The sequence below is a fragment of the Penaeus chinensis genome, chromosome 8, assembly GCF_019202785.1.
Source record: "Penaeus chinensis breed Huanghai No. 1 chromosome 8, ASM1920278v2, whole genome shotgun sequence".
NCBI classification, from domain to species: Eukaryota; Metazoa; Arthropoda; class Malacostraca; order Decapoda; family Penaeidae; genus Penaeus; species Penaeus chinensis.
The window spans coordinates 19350349-19367848 of NC_061826.1; the positions used below are offsets into that span (position 1 = coordinate 19350349).

The window sequence follows — 17500 nt, forward strand, 5'->3', positions numbered from 1 at the left end:
TGTGTTTTTCTTTTTAATACATTTGATATCGATGCTGTTATTCTTATTCTTGATGTTATGATTATTAAATTGTTATTTAAATCTTGGTAACATTTAAGACATGAAATAATGCCATTTGGGTTAAACTTTGGTAACATTTTTTTCTCTTTCGCCAGTGCTCGTTGGCTTTTCTGGACTGACTGGGGTGAGAACCCTAGGATTGAAAGGAGCAGTCTTGATGGCAAGGAAAGAACAATCATCATCAAGAGTAAGATTTTCTGGCCCAATGGTCTCGCAATAGACATACCTACTAGGAGGATCTACTTTGCTGACTCCAAGTTAGATTATATTGATTTCTGCAACTATGATGGCACTGGAAGGCAGCAGGTAAGTACATCAGAGGTATTGATGTTTGCATAAAATAACGAATTACAAATAAATTGCAGTAAATATTGGCTACTGACTCTTAGTATAATGTAATTTGACATGTATTCTCATTGCAGGTCCTCGCCCGTAGCCATTACCTCCTCCATCCACACTCACTGTCCATCTTTGAAGATAATGTGTTTTGGACAGACAGGCAGCTTAATCGTGTATTATCAGCACACAAGTTCCGTGGAAATAATGAATCTGTTGTGTCACATCTTGTTTCACAACCCCTTAGTATACATGTACACCATCCAATTTTACAGGCAAGTTTGAGGGTTACATATATATTTTTTTTCATTTAGGTTGTGTATCATTTTAGGAATAGGTTTAAAGTTTCAAACTGAATAATGAAAATGATTAGGTGCAATGATATTTATTTTATATAACTTTAGTAGACATGGATAGATGGATAGCTTGCAAGGGTGCACCCAGGATTTTTTTTTAGGGGGGGAGCGAGGGCAGGGGGGAGGCCATAAGAATATAATTTGTGCCTAGAAAAAAACCACAAAAAAAGTGATGTAAGTCACTTTCATTTAATGTTTTTTTAATTAAATACTAACTATTTAATTTTGCATAATGAAGGAAATTTGACTTACCTTGGGTGCGCTCCAAGAAATATGTGCATTAAAAAAGAAAAAAATAGGACATAGCAATACCAAAGAAATTATAATTTTTTGTTTTTCATTTCCAACAGCCTGAAGAAAATAATCCTTGTGCATCAAATCCATGTGACCACCTCTGTGTTCTGAAACATCCTCAAGGGCATACCTGCTTGTGTCGTCCAGGGTACAAGTTAGCCAGTGGTGGAAAGTGTAACCAGGGTATGTATGAGGATAAGTTATTGCAGATATACACATCAGGGATTTTTCATGATTATTGATACCTTTTTCTGACAATCAGATTTTAATATTTGTTTTCCTGTAATTCTTTCAGAGGAGACCCCATATCTTATGGTAATGAAAGGAAGCCAGATTGTAGATGTTGCGCTAACACCTGAAGAGAAAGGTGCAGCTGGCTTCCTGACTCCCATTGTGGGAGTGGAACATGGTCTTCAGCTCGATTATGATCGCAATGGGGATCGTATATTCTGGATCGAAGCCGTTGAAGAAGACAGTGAAAATGTATGTATTTTGAGGATTACATTTGGTTTTGTATCTCTTTTTTTTTTTTTTTTTTTTCTATTTCAGATATATGATTGTGAGATATGGATGATTATAACACTATATTGTTTTTAGTTACTGAAAACTTTTTGTTTTGTTTTGTTTTTGTTTTTTACTAATTACTATTTTTTTCTTTTTTTTTGCCAGGGTACCATATACACAATGGAGATTGGTGGTGGCAATCGTTCGACCTACCTAGATTTCGGAATTGTTGGTTCACCTTATACAATGGCATGGGATTGGGTTGGCCGTAACATGTATATTGGAAATCGTGTGGCTAACAACATTGAGGTCTTGAAGTTAGATGGCAAGATTAAATACCAGAGTGTCATTTTAGATAACAATGGCAATGCCACAGGTATTGGAAGGCCCAAGTCTATGTGTCTGGATCCTGTTGATGGGTAAGTGAATTTCACAGAATATGGCACATGCAGTATTTGTTTTCTTTATACAAAGACCAGTAATAGAGTACAATCTTTAATGCATTTCTTTGTGTGGTTTTGTAACAGGTTCTTGTACTGGCTTGATGATGGTGGTACTGGAGTTCCAGCAAAGGTTGGCAAAGTCAGCATGGATGGTTCAGATCCAGTAATTCTTTACAATTTCACAAATATCAAACCAGAGTATATCACAATTGATATTGAAGCCAAGAACTTGTACTGGTCAACAAGTAATGAGGCTAAGGTAAGTCATTTAGCTGCTGTATGAAACTGTTGAACTTTTCGGCCTTTTTTATCCAAAGAATATGATGAAGAAACAGTAACATGATAGATATTAGGTGTGTACACTAGAAACTTTAATAGATGATAGAATCTCATATAAAACTAAATGAATTGGATAGTAATATGTACTGTTGTATTAAATTGAAAAAATATTTATGTATAAATCCACAAGCAGCAAGGAGAGGAAGTTATCTCAAAGGTAAACATACGAATAAAGAAATTGTTCTTCATTTAAGATTCATATTTGTATATAGAATGTGTACTATTTGTGTTTATTTTCATTTGCAAAGATTTATTGATTGCATATCTAATTTTGTCACTCCAGCTACTGCAAAATACCTAGAATGATAGCAATAGTTATTTTTTCATTAAGATTTAGTTTAGATTTAGAAGACCACTAATACACAATGACTGTATGGTCCTGTCACTAGATATTTTGTCTTTATATTTATAAAAATACAGTATATTGTGCAAGTGCTATATTATTCCTTTACCACATTTTTGTAAAGGTGGTAAAGACAGAGAAATAAATATTTTTTGTGGCTTGATGATATGTTGTTAGATTTTATATATCACATGTTTTAATTCATGCAAAACCATTCCCTGTTGCAGATCATGACAAGTGATGTTTATGGTAGTAACATAAGAGAAATCCTGACTGAGGCAAATCACATTGCTCGACCAAAGGCTTTAGCTGTATATGAAAGCAGTAAGTTTAGCATTGTTCAGTAAGTCCCTAGTATCAGATATGGATTAGAGATTACTGTTCATTATGCATGCATCCTTTGAAGTAGAATTTAACTATTGATTAATTCTTTTCAGGACTCTATTATCTTGATTCATCCTATGAGAAGGTGGAGCGTGTTGATCTTCCTGATGGCCTAAACCCAGAGACGCTGCTGGAAAACGAAAGTGATCTGAAGTCCCTTAAGGTCTTCCAGAAGCGGCCAGGTGAGATGGAGAAGAAGAGTAAGTGCTGAACTTCACTATTCCCTGCGTGCACCACTCAAATCAAACATTGTCATTAAAGCTTTGTTCTCATCTAACCACTGAGATGAGTTTCTTTTATGATTTGCCAGTTGATTTTGCTCTCTCTGCACTGTAATATTTCTTCCACTCTTGCACCAAGCTTTTACTTTTCTGATTCTTTATGGACTTCTCCTATTTGCACTCCCAAGCTCAAAATTTTCAATGCTTGATTTGGGAAATGGCATGTCTCATATTGATAGTGGATATGGGAGCTTCAGTTAAGTAATTTCATACAGTATATATAAAAACTGCATGAGAAAGTAATCATAACTTTAAAAGGGAAATGCACAAATATGTCAGTCACAGAAGACTGATCTTTGGGTGTATATCATACCAAACAAAGAAGTATTTAGTCAAAATATTTTCTTTTCGATCAAGTGTGTTTTGTGAAGTAATACTTGTGAATTAAAGTGCTACTTTGTCTGAAGTACCACTGATGTATTTAGATTAGAATATCAAAAGAGATAATATCTTAACCCCAAGCTACCAGGGATGGCATGTACATACATGCCATGCCCACTGTGAGTTTGATTTATTAATTGTTCTTACACAGATTGGTCCACAAGTACCAAGTCACCAATAAGTCAGTTACGAGTACTACCTGTCTCACCTGTTTACACTTTTCCTTGATTTTTTATAATATTTTCTGGTATCTAATGTTGGTGTTAGTAATGTCAATAAAACTATAATAATTATAAAGTCTATAATAAAAATAACTATTGATATTAATAGCTTAAGTAAACAAAAACAAAAAAGTTTTTCCTGCAGTTTCAAGAACAGGTGAAATCAGGTGAGGTCACAAGGTCTCATAGTTGATTCCTTTGTGGCTAAGCACTTGTAGAGACATTTCACAAAACAATACTACAGTGAACACTTTTTCTCGGGGCTTTTGGGTTAAATTGAAAGTTATTGTCTCCTGTAGACAGCCCCAGAGAGAGTAAAGAAAGGATGTAACAGAAGTATGTGGAGAACATGCAAAGATGGTTTGCTAAGAGAGATATAATGAATTAGACTTTGGTGAATGAAGTGAGGGAATGGGTATGGAATGTGATGGGTTTTGGTTATGTCTCTTAAAATCTTCAACAAAGTTTGGATTAGGTGATGAAAATTACTGATAATATTTTCATTTTTCCAGTCATCAACTCTCATCCTTGTATGGTGGGCAATGGTGGATGTGAGCACATCTGCATTCCAAAGATCAACAAACAGCGAACCTGTAGATGCACCACAGGATACAAAGCTGATGGAGAAAAGGGTTGCAAACCATATGACAAATTTGCTATTGTATCACAATTAGACATTGTCAGAGGCTTCAGTCTGGATGGTGCAGGAGAGGCTATGGCACCCATTGCTGAACCTGGTTAGTTTTTTTTTTTTAGAAAACAAATAGTTGAATTAATTAAAATAAATTCCATGAATAGAATATTCATATAGAAGTTTACATTTGAAAATTAATGACATTAACATGTATCTAAACTTCATTTTCAGGCCACAATGTCCTGCATGTGGATTACCATTATTCCAAGAACTATATATATTGGATTGAGTTTAATCAAGGAGGCTCAAATGGAATTTATAGATCAAGACCAAATGGCACAGAGAAGGAAGGAGTTGTTACTACTGGCATTGGGTCAAATGGAATCAGGGGTATTGCAATTGATTGGATTGCTAATAATCTTTACTTCACCAATGTGTTCCCACATGAGACATATGTAGAAGTATCTTGGTTGGATGGTACCAACAGAATGGTGCTTAAGAGTGTCACTAAGGACTCCCCAAGAGAGTTGGCTGTCAATCCAATTAAAAGGTAGGATATAATTAATGCTGCCAGGTAATGATTTTCAGATTCCTTTCATACCAAGTTAAAACTAGCTATATTTTCACCATTGTAGGACTAAACTATTCATGTTTATGGAAGCTGCAGTTTTGTAACAAATGCTTATTCAGTGTAGATTTCATTAATTTTGGACATTATGTGCATGTAAAGGTATCTCTATTATCAAAATTTAAGCCTAAGAAATGTCTCTCAATGTTTTGTAGGTACATCTATTGGATTGATTATGGACAGTTCCCTATGATTGGAAAGGCATATCTTGATGGTACGAAATGGCAGCCAATTGTAACTAGTGGAGTGAGTAATCCAAGGGATATTACTGTGGATATGTTCACACATGATGTGTACTGGGTGGATTCAGCACTTGATTCCATTAATAAGGTACGTATATAAAAAACCCAAAAAAAAACCCTTCTGACACAGCAAAATAATCACAGAAATTATTATACTGATTCTTAAAACTGATTCTTAAAGTGATTTTGTATTGATTGCATATATATGTAGAAGATGTAAAGTAACTATAAAGTTTACTAGATGTGAGTGTGTTGTTTGAATAACTGGAAAAGCTTTGTATCTCATAGAAATGTCTTTCTGTTTTCAGGTTAGCTTCAGTGGTGGAAACCGTCAGTTCATTAGAAGGAAGCTGCCTAATCCTATGGGTCTTGCTTTGAATAATAACTTTGTTTATTGGATTGATAGAAATCTGAATACTATCTTCCGAGCCTCAAAATATCCAGGAAATACTACGCAGGCAGAACGATTTAAGACAAATATGGAAAATCTAAGAGACATAGCTATTTTTGATTCTACCAATCAGCCTTCAAAGGTGGGTACTACAGTTTCATAAAGCAGTTATTATATTTAACCTAGTGATGCTGGGATGGCATAATATACATGTCATGTCCTGTTTACCCTTTTTCTTGATTTATTGAAAAGATTCATCTTTATTTGTATTGTGAATAGTATTGTTAATTATATTATAATGAACATAATATTAGATATAATAAAAACAGTATCGTTATTAATAGCAATAGACTGAAGCATTTTCACAAAAAAAACAAGGAAGAGGGAATTCAGCTGAGATCATGTAGGGCATACTATTTGACTCCTTGGTAGCTAATCATTTACTGAGCCATTTGTTTGAATATGCAGAGAAATATAATTTATATTTCAATTTTCCAGGCTGATACCCCATGTACAAGACTTGGCAATGGTGGATGTGCCCAGCTGTGCTTCTCATTCCCTGTAGATCATGCAGAACAATTGACCTTCAGGTGTGACTGTGCATCTGGAGTTTTAGCAGAGAATAAGAGAGATTGTGAAGATTCAAAAGAATATCTAGTCTTTTCAACACGAACTGAAATCCGAAGTTTATCACTAACTCCCAAGAGTAATACTGTACCATTTGATGCAGTTAAGGGTTTGACTAATGTAGTAGGAGTTGATTTTGATTACAAAGACAAGAAACTATTATTTACACAAATCAGACCAGACACAAAGATTGCTACCATGTCTAGTTTATCACCTTCTGTGGATGATATCAAGCCAATCTTACAATCTGGAATAAATCCTGAAGGCATTGCATATGATTGGACATCAGAGAAAATCTACTGGACAGACTCTGCAAACAACAGTATTTATGCAATGAACATGGATGGATCTCATGTAGTTATGATTATTCAAATCGAACGACCACGAGCTCTTGTCTTGGATCCATGCAGAGGGTAAGAATTATGTGAATTTTGGAGTGTTCTCATAAGTGGAATTATGGCATTTATTATATTTAGTTGCTAAAAAATTATTGCGGATACTGAATATCTTATTTTGATTTTTATTTCTTTTGCCTACACAGTCATATGTACTTCACTGACTGGGGAAGGTTTGGCACATCGGGTAAGATCTATCGTTCAACCATGGCTGGGTCATTTAGGCAAGTCATCATAGGAAATGACCTATCTCAACCCAGTGGTTTGACTATTGACTATGAAGAAGAAATGCTGTACTGGACAGATGCTGTAAGAGAGAATATTGAAAGGTCATATCTGAATGGAACTAAGAGAGAGGTGAATATCAAAATTCCTTTGTTCAGAACTACCATCCATTTCTCTTGCATATATTTTGATTTTAAAGTTGGACTATGAAAGAAGAGGAAAGTATATGTAAATAATTTTTTTGAAGTAACTAATTGTTTTTCTTTTGCTTCACAGGTCATTATCTCTGCCACTATATATCCATTTGCGATTACTGTCCATAAAAATTTCATTTATTGGACTGATCTACAACTTAGGGGAGTTTTTAGGGCAGAAAAGTACACAGGTGGTGACATGGTAGAGATGGTTCGCAGGTTGGAAGAATCACCAAGGGATATTCACGTGTTTTCTGATGAACGACAGAAATGCAAAATTGACCTTTGTGAAATAAACAATGGTGGATGTGCACAATCTTGTCATCCAGTTCCTGACAATAAGGTATTTTAGTGTTTTTTTTATGCTATTTACATTTAGATTTGAATATTTATAACAGCTGTTATCTTCTGGATATTTTCATATTGAGTGCAATAAGCTAATTACTACTAAATTTTCCTCAGGTTGAGTGCAAATGTAATGCTACTTTGAAGCTTGTAAATGAGAACAAGATGTGTGTCCCAAAGAATTACAGTTGTGATGCAAACAGGTTTTACTGTGCCAATGGAAAATGCATATCACGATTGTGGGCTTGTGATGGATCTGATGACTGTGGTGATAATTCAGATGAAGACAGGAACTACTGCAGTAAGTTGTGGTCAGATGTATTGGCAGTTGATATTTGTTATTTATATGGCTGTATCATCTAGTATTCTATTATGTGGTTATGTTAATTTCATATAGGCTTTTTCTGATTTAAGGTATGATAATAATTCTCTCATGCTTCCCACAGCATACCACACATGCAGCCCCAGTGAGTTCCGTTGCAAGAATGGACGTTGCATTTTCTCAACATGGAAGTGTGATCATGAAGATGACTGTGGTGATGGTTCAGATGAAGAAGGTTGTGAATATCCACCATGTGCTGATGGAGAGTTTACATGTGCAAATCACAGATGCATACCACAATCACAGGTTTGTTGGAATTTTGATTTTTACCTTATGGTATTTTCAGTATTCTGGTCAGTTTGTTGCACACTTTATATACTCGGTTATAAGCATATGAGGCAAGAAGTCTTGATAATGTGATGGTAATTTAATGATAATGGATTTTTTTTATTTTTTTTTTTTATGGATATTAATTGGAAGTGTACGAACAAAAAAGGGTGTAAGATCTGTCTGATAAGAATGAGGATAATGAAGTAAAATGTTGTAAAACTTTAGTTTTCTTTTTTCTTTTTCCTCTTTTTTTTAGGTTTGTAATGGTGTAAATGACTGTAAGGATAAACACACCTCTGATGAAAACGTTGAACTTTGCCCTGAGGTGACCTGTCCACCAAACCACCTCAAATGTGAAAACACAACCATATGTGTGGAACCATATTGGTTGTGTGATGGTGATAATGACTGTGGTGACAAATCTGATGAGAACCCACTTCACTGTTCTGAACGTTCATGTCCACCTAATAGCTTTAGGTAATGTTCTTGTCAAGTATTTTAAAACTAGAATTTAATTGTGGTCTATATTATGTTAATATTGTTCTTGAATTTATATGACAAAAAAGTGATGAAGTAAAATAAAACTACTTTTTGAAATTAACTGTATTCTTTTAACAGTAGTTCAGCTATCATTCAATTTCTTTCCCATTCCAGGTGTCCAAACCACAGATGCATCCCGGGCACTTGGCACTGTGATGGTGATGATGATTGTGGTGATGGTAATGATGAACCGGAAGAGTATTGTGAGCAAGAGGGAAGGACATGCTTTGGGGATTTGTTCACATGTGATAATGGAAACTGTGTACCCAAGATTTACATCTGTGATGGAGATAATGACTGCTTAGATGGCTCAGATGAAGATGACAGGCACAAGTGCAGTAAGTCTCACGTCAAAAGATTTTACTTATAATTGCCTTGTAATTGTATTACTACCTCATATATCATTTAATAATAGCAGTCAGAGTTTTTTGTGAGTTATTTTGTAAAAGGTTTAGAAGAAGGATGATTTTCACAAAGCTCATACAATTTTATACTCCATAGAAAACCTTTTGATTAAGTATTAATACTTATTCCAGATAACCGAAAGTGTGATGAGGAAACAGAGTTCACATGCAATAACAACAAGCAGTGGGGACGTGCAATGTGCATCCCACGGAAGTGGGTGTGTGATGGTGACCCTGACTGTGTAGATGGTGCCGATGAGAACACAACAATGCTGAATTGTCCAGAGCCAGAAGAGTGTGCTGAAAACCAATTCCAATGCAAAAATAGGAGGTGCATCAGTAAGGTGAGTTTGAAGCAGATTATTATTTTTAATAATTTATTTTTTACTTTTTTCATGTTATAGTGTATGGAGAGGGCTTAGATATTTGCTGATGTTTCATACATTTTAAGATAAAAGATATGGAAACCCTAAGAAATTCATACAATTATTTTTTTCTTCTATAGGATTGGAAGTGTGACTTTGACAATGATTGTGGAGATGGATCTGATGAGGGAATAGAATGCAACAGCCAGTACAGAGAGTGCTCAGCTGATGAATTTACTTGCTCCAATGCAAAGTGTATTCGCAAGACATACCATTGTGATGGAGAAGATGATTGTGGTGATAATTCAGATGAAGTTGGATGTGGTGAGTGAAGAATGTAGACTTATCATTATTAAGCTCTTTAACCTCAGTAATATAAATTTGCTAGCATTAAATGCATTTATAAATGTTGGTGAAAATATTGTAAAGAATAATTTAAAACATTGAAAATGTACTGCATTACATAATACTCTGAATTGTTTGTTCACTTAAAATATACATTTCAGAACCTGAGAAGACATGTGGACCAGCAGAATTCCAGTGTAAGAATGGGGAATGTATAGCTATGAAATTACTATGCAACAAAGTGAGTGAATGCTCAGATGACTCTGATGAGCCACTCCATTGTAATGTTGATGAATGTGCCAAAGTAGAACTACATCAGTGTGGTCACAAGTGCATCAACACAATTATTGGCTTTGAATGTGCCTGCAACCAAGGATACAAGTATGTAGTGGTTTTCATTTACTTTAGTTTATCATATTTGTATTTATTTTTAGGATATTTACATATACTTTTATGTGATATACAAGGAGATAAATGTATGTCTTTTCTTTTTTCCTGTAGCTGTTTTTCTGTCTGTCTGTGTAATTGTGTGCAATTTATGCTTTCTACCTGACAGTTTCCCTTTCCTGTCTATATCCTAGTCTTTCACTTTCATAGTATTTCATACTTATACATGTATAATTTATATTATTTTTTCCCCCCAATAGGTTAATGCCAGATGGCAAAGCATGTGAAGACATCAATGAATGTGTTGAAACCCCAGGAGTATGTTCACAGAAATGTTACAACAATCCAGGCTCATACATATGTAAGTGTGATGAAAAGTTCTATGAGCGAGAACCAAATATAAGCATTTGCAAGAGGAAAGACAACAAACAACCTTGGGTATTTTTCACTAATAAGTATTATGTGAGGCGCCTGACAACTGATGGCTCACAATACCTCTTAATGCATCAGGACCTGCGAAATGTTGTGGCTTTGGACTTTGATGACAAGGATGATATGATCTATTTTGCTGATGTAACAGCCAAAATGATATATAGAGCCCAAATCAATGGTACAGGAAAAGAAGAGATTATAAAACATGACAGCCATGGCCTAGAGGGACTCTCTGTAGACTGGGTAGGTCGAAAGATATACTGGTTGGACCGACACAGTAAACATTTGGATGTTGCCGAGCTGAATGGCACTAATCGTAAGACCCTCAAAGCAAGTGGTATTAATGATCCTCGAGCAGTAGCAGTTCATCCTGGCATTGGTTATGTATACTTCACTGACTGGCATCTTCAGTCCTACATTGGCCGTATTGGAATGGATGGTTCCAACTTCTCACGTGTTCTTGGATTTGAGAATAAGATCATTTGGCCAAATGCACTGACTTTTGATTTCTTTGCTGACAGAATTTACTGGGCAGATGCTCATCTTGATTACATTGCTTTTGCTGATCTCGATGGCAGAAACCGACATGAGGTTATGAGAGGTACCAAGGTCCCACATGTTTTTGCAATTACAGTATTTGATGATTATATTTACTGGACTGATTGGAACCTAAAGGCTATTCTTCGTGCACATAAATTTACTGGTGAGGACCTACAGTTCTTGAGAAACACTACCCACCGACCTTATGACATTCAAGTATACCATCCACTACGTCAGCCTCCATACAAGAATCCTTGTGGTGATAACAATGGTGGATGTTCTCATCTTTGTTTATTATCACCAACTGAGAATGGTACAGTGACATACAAGTGTGCGTGCCCTGATCAGTTTTACCTAGGCCGTGATGGAAAGAACTGTGTTGCAAACTGCACACAAACTCAATTCCGTTGCGCTGGTGAAGACGACAAGTGTATCCCCAAACATTGGAGGTAAGTTGTGTCTTTTTTCACCAGAAGACTGATAAACAAACTTTGATTGCTTTTGTTAGTGAATGATATTAGTATTAATTATGTTATAAAGATACTAAAAGTTATTCTTGATATTCAGATGTGACAAGGAAAAGGACTGTGCTGATGGCAGTGATGAGCCTCCTGGTGATTTTTGTCCTGTAAGAAAGTGCCGTCCTGGACACTTCCAGTGTGACGATGGGAATGGATGTGCTGCTCCCACACAGCTTTGTGATGGACAAGAAGACTGTCCAGATGGGTAAGAGTATACGAGATCAGTTTCTATATCATAGTTTTGTTTTCATAACCAAAAAACTATATAAATAATAAGAATATTATTAAGTATTGTGTACATTACTTTTTCATGTAATAAAATTATTCTGTATCCATAGAGACAAAGACCAGAGAAACTTTTTTTTTTTTTTTTTTTTTTTTTTTTTTTTTTTATATATCTTCCATACCATGTTTTTATGAAGATCAAGCATTATATGATTTTTTTTTATTTCTTATAGATCTGATGAGAACAATTGTCACTTGGAGTGTTCTGAGTTAGAATTCAAGTGCAAAACTACTGGGAAATGTATCAACATAGCATGGAAATGCGATGGAGATAAGGATTGCCGTGATGGTTCAGATGAAGGAGAAGAGTGCAGTAAGTTTGTCAATCTGTATTGGATCATTTGGTGTGTATAATTTTTTTCAGTAAGAGAATGTTTGTATGTCAATAGGATATATGTATTTATATTTCAGCACCCCCCCCCCCCTCCCCCCAAATGTGTCCTTGATGTGTATATTAATTGACTTTAATATAATGATGTCATAATTTCTGTAATTCAGTATTTTAATTCAATTCAGTTTCTTATATAATTCTATCTTTGTTGGGCATGTGTTTATGTACAAGTATCTTCATGACATCTGGATGGTTTTTGTTTTCCACACAGATAACAGACCATGTGATAAGGAAACAGAATATCAATGCAAGAATGGCAAATGTATATCCATCCAGTGGTTCTGTGACTTAGACAATGACTGTGGTGACCACTCTGATGAACCTGCTTTCCTGTGTCGGCAACGAAACTGTACAGAAGGATGGAAGAGGTAAGCTCAATGTATTAAGATCCAATCTTTAGTTGTGTAGGTATGTGTTATCATAATATTACATAGTATTTTCTTCTAGTTGTAATTGTTTGGAAAGAGTTCAAAATCTTGGAAGAAGGAGCATTATGGTTATAGGTTATAAGTTCACTCATTTATAGAAATGAAATGACAAAAATCTTCAAATATCTCTGAATATAGAAATATTATGTTGTTTAATAACTTGCATTTTTCAAAATCACAGGTGCCCAGGCAGAACAAATTATCGTTGCATTCCTCAATGGCTCTTCTGTGATGGCAAGGACGACTGTAGAGATAATACTGATGAACAAGTAGAAAACTGTCCAAAATGTCATGAAAGTGGAGACTTCCAGTGCAAGAACAGACGTTGTATTCCTAAGTAAGAGTTTTTAGCAGTTAAGGGAGTATCTGTACATGATTCTTGGATATATGATTTACATATGATACATAAATAATGATAATCTATATTATATAGCATAATTTACATTGATTAAAAGTTACAAATTTATCCTAACTTGTAGGCGTTGGCTATGCGACTTTGAAAATGACTGTGGAGATAACTCTGATGAAGATGAAGATATGTGTAGCAGCCAGTATCGACAATGTTCTGAGAGTGAGTTCCGCTGTAACAACAACAAATGTATACCAAACCGTTGGCGCTGTGATCACGATAATGACTGTGGTGATAAGTCTGATGAAGAAAACTGCGGAGAGCATAAATGCAGGGTAAGATGGCTTAAACAGATTGCTTAAAGATTTGTGAAGTAGAGTTCGAAAAACATAATGATTAGTTGAAATCATTGTTGTTTTGTCTCAAACTTACAATACTTTTGCATTTTAGGATGGACAGTTCCAGTGCTCATCAGGTCACTGCATTCAAGAACATTTCCATTGTGATGGTGAAAGGAACTGCCATGATTTGAGTGATGAGCTTAGTTGTGAGCCACGGTTCCCCAATGGCCGGTACTGTCATGAAGAGGAGTTCCAGTGTGATAATCACCTTTGTGTCAAAGTGACAGACTTTGTGTGATGGCAGTAATGATTGCTATGACAATTCTGATGAACGTGAAAGTCTTTGCAGTAAGTCTAATATTTTATGCTTTGTCTGTTCTCGTAGATGTTTAGATATAATATTATTGAGAAATGTAGAAATCAGAACATGTATACAGTGTTTTCTGGCTTTGGTCAGAGAAGTTATAAGCATTTTTGTGACCAAAAGAGACTAATAAAATCCTCTTTTTTTCAGGCAACTATACTTGTAATACCCTCAGAAGGTTCCAGTGTAACAACCATAAATGCATACCATTGTATCAGAAATGCGATGGTATTGATAATTGTGGAGATGGATCGGATGAAAACAACATGACCATTTGTTCTCGTCGTCCTCGGCCTTGCATCTTTAACGAGTTCCGTTGTGCAAATGAAAAGTGTATTGAGGCAGATAAGATTTGTAACCATGCAGATGATTGTGGAGACAATTCAGATGAACTTGGATGCCGTAAGTTTATTTACAGTTGCTTCTGTTTGTGTAATTTGTTTTTAATTTATCTCAAAATGATTTATAACTATCTTAAATTATAACTATTATTTTGATTTACAGATACGACTTCAAACTGCACAATTGGTGGTTGTGAACAAACTTGTACTGATCTCAAGGAGGGTGGATATGTATGCCATTGCATGAGAGGATTCAGAATAAAACCAGACAATCCTAAGGCATGCCAGGATGTAGATGAGTGTGCAGAGTTCACTCACAATTGCTCTCAGTTGTGTACCAACCTGAATGGTACTCATGCCTGTTCATGCCGTGAAGGATTTGAGCTTGAAGTGAATGGCATTTGCCGCTTAAAAGGCGGGGCAATCACCTTGGTGTATTCAGACAGTCCAGAAATAAGGGCATTCAATCTGACCTCCAATAGAGCCATGAATGTAATCAAAGGAGACAGCATTGAATCTCTTGATTATGAACCAGAGTCTGGCATTGTCTACTGGACTGATTCATATGGAAAAACCATTAAGAGATCTTATCTGCCTGGATCACCTGGCAGGGCAAATGTAACAGTGGGTTATGCTCAAAACTTAGAAATCAAAAGCAGAGCCAAGCCCACAGGTCTTGCTATTGATTGGGCTGCTATGAATTTGTATTGGAGTGAAACAGATCGCACAGGTAATAAACCTAGAGGAGCTGTACTAGTGGCCACATTAGATGGTAGATACCGTCATGTTGTTATTGCAACAGGCCTCGAAGATCCAACATCTATTGTTGTTGATCCTGATCATGGATACATGTTCTGGACTGACATTGGCTCAATTCCAAAAATTGAAACCTCTTGGATGGATGGCAGCAAAAGACGGATTCTTGTATCAGATGCTATTAGCCAACCTACTGGACTCACTATTGATTTTGCCATGGACCATACAATATACTGGGTAGATGCTAAGCTGAACAAGATTGAAATGATGCGAGAAGATGGTTCAAAGCGAACTTTGGTGGCCTCTGGAAACCAACTCAGACATCCTCTTTCTCTAGATGTCTTTGAATCTAGCTTGTACTGGGTTACACGTGACTCAGGAGAAATTTATAGTATGGATAAGTTTGGAAGGGGAGTCCCAGTGAAGTTCCCAGGAGAGTTTGCTAATCCAACAAGTATTAAAGGTATGCCTCTAATTTACAAGTTTTTGCTAAGTCATAGTAGGATATGATTATCAGTATTTGTCACCTTTCCAAAATTTGTTTATAAAGAAGGAAAGTTTCAGTGTGTATATATATATCAGATTATTATGACATACATCAATACCTTTATTTGCTGTCAGTAAAAGGTCATTAAAGGAAGAAAATGTTTACTTATGCTTTGACTCTATCTTGCAGTCTTTGCTGAAAAAAGATACAACACATCAATGACAAGTAAATGTCAGAGAGACACACCATGTACCCATCTATGTCTCATTGTACCTGGTGGATACAAGTGTGCATGTCCAGATAATAAGGGAGTCAAGAACACTTCTCCTAATTGTGATGCTCGTAAGTGTTTTAGTTTTTGTTTATATTTTCTTGTTTTAAAAAGGAGTATTACATTCTAGATTTGGTATGTAAGTGAAAAACATTAAAATATCATGACATAGTTTGTTAACTGATTTGAGTATTTTGGAAATTTGACCCACTGAATCCGGATGTTTCACTGCCATCCCGTAGACCAAAATATGGGTATTAGGCTTATTTGAGCAGGCACTCTGCTGAGTGTGCAGTGTGTAAGCCAGGCACACATGCACACTTATTTGTTGTGACAAAAGACTCCATACCTCCCCTTTGCAATTTTATTTTCTCTTTCTGCATAAGCATTTTTAGCTTTTTTGCCATTTTCCAATGTCTATAGTTGTCATTTGATTTGATTTTCCTTGCACAGTCTCCATATCATCTCTCTAGATAGTCCATAATTCAGTGCACTAATGATAATAATAACAATAAGTAACATAGTGTTATTTGTGTCAATTAATTTATTTTTCATAATATTCAATTTTCTGTAATACAACCTATACCCCGGTCACGCCAGGCAGTAATAGTAGGATCCTGAACATGGAAATAGTGACCCCTCTGAGCCGGCACTCTTCGTCATGGTTCACATTTGGTACATCCCACACTTGTTTATCTAAGGAAATAATGTAAAAGCCCCTGCCTAGATGCCCACTGAGTCTAATCACCCACCAAGAACATTATGCACTTGTGTCGAGTCATTCTTGTCACCCCAACCTTCAGCCCAAATTCTCATGATGATAAGTTCCCATAATCCTGGGTGGCCCTCAGCCAATTTTTCTCATGATATGATGGTCACATCATCCGGATCATAGGGGTTAACTTTTTGATGGTTTACGAATATGCTACTAATTAACTATTAATATTTACAGCACATGAACCAATTAAAGCCAAACCACTAGGTTGTGGTTGTTTAAATGGAGGAGTTTGTACACTGAATCACTCGGTTGCTTTGAGCTGTGAATGTCCCGATGGTTATTCTGGTTTACTGTGTGAAAATTACGTGGCCAAACGCATAATCTCACATGAACCATGGTCACCAGCCACGGTAGTAGTGCCTATTGTACTTACTATCTTGGTTCTTGGGGCTCTAGCAGCTCTCTATGTATTCTTTAACCGTCGTCATATGTAAGTAACATTTAGAATAAGTGTTTGTATGTTTGTTATACATTATAATTTGTATGTATATCAGTATTCTTTACAAGAAAAAATGCAATATTGTTAAATATTTTTGTTAAAAAAAAAAGTAGTTTATCCCACAATCTGTCAATATATATGCTTTATGCCCTTTACTACAGAACCCTAAAGGGCCATGGTCTACCGGGATCCAGTGTCGTATTTAGACAAGGAACTAATGTTGAAGTAGGACTTCCCTCATTTATGGCATCTGGTGAAGGAGCAAACGGAGTAAGTCTACATGCATGTGCATGCCAGATACAAATGTTTTCATAATGCTTCCTTGTTTTTATAATGTTTCCTTGCTTTTATTGACCACTGACATTAGTTTGAATTTACTCATTGTGTGACACTTCCTTGAATGTACTAATATCTATAATAGTTTTAATTTTATGATTGATAGTATCATAAACATTGATTTT

At 35.7% G+C, this 17500-nt stretch overlaps 1 protein-coding gene across 1 annotated transcript in view; it reads left to right on the top strand.

The window, feature by feature from the left end:
* Nucleotides 1–17500, top strand: part of LOC125027726 (low-density lipoprotein receptor-related protein 2-like) — a 304068-nt gene that overhangs the window by 285617 nt on the left and 951 nt on the right. Inside the window, 35 exon segments of the mRNA XM_047616827.1 lie at nucleotides 156–366; nucleotides 483–671; nucleotides 1103–1229; nucleotides 1342–1529; nucleotides 1716–1969; nucleotides 2078–2252; nucleotides 2903–2999; nucleotides 3113–3241; nucleotides 4455–4679; nucleotides 4808–5126; nucleotides 5360–5534; nucleotides 5755–5979; nucleotides 6336–6877; nucleotides 7006–7216; nucleotides 7361–7621; nucleotides 7741–7924; nucleotides 8070–8251; nucleotides 8532–8752; nucleotides 8930–9153; nucleotides 9352–9563; nucleotides 9725–9908; nucleotides 10091–10310; nucleotides 10577–11737; nucleotides 11856–12014; nucleotides 12268–12407; nucleotides 12697–12853; nucleotides 13095–13250; nucleotides 13393–13597; nucleotides 13713–13886; nucleotides 13888–13951; nucleotides 14118–14369; nucleotides 14472–15527; nucleotides 15741–15893; nucleotides 16775–17030; nucleotides 17201–17309. Of these exon segments, the coding sequence (XP_047472783.1) occupies nucleotides 156–366; nucleotides 483–671; nucleotides 1103–1229; nucleotides 1342–1529; nucleotides 1716–1969; nucleotides 2078–2252; nucleotides 2903–2999; nucleotides 3113–3241; nucleotides 4455–4679; nucleotides 4808–5126; nucleotides 5360–5534; nucleotides 5755–5979; nucleotides 6336–6877; nucleotides 7006–7216; nucleotides 7361–7621; nucleotides 7741–7924; nucleotides 8070–8251; nucleotides 8532–8752; nucleotides 8930–9153; nucleotides 9352–9563; nucleotides 9725–9908; nucleotides 10091–10310; nucleotides 10577–11737; nucleotides 11856–12014; nucleotides 12268–12407; nucleotides 12697–12853; nucleotides 13095–13250; nucleotides 13393–13597; nucleotides 13713–13886; nucleotides 13888–13951; nucleotides 14118–14369; nucleotides 14472–15527; nucleotides 15741–15893; nucleotides 16775–17030; nucleotides 17201–17309 (8797 nt within the window).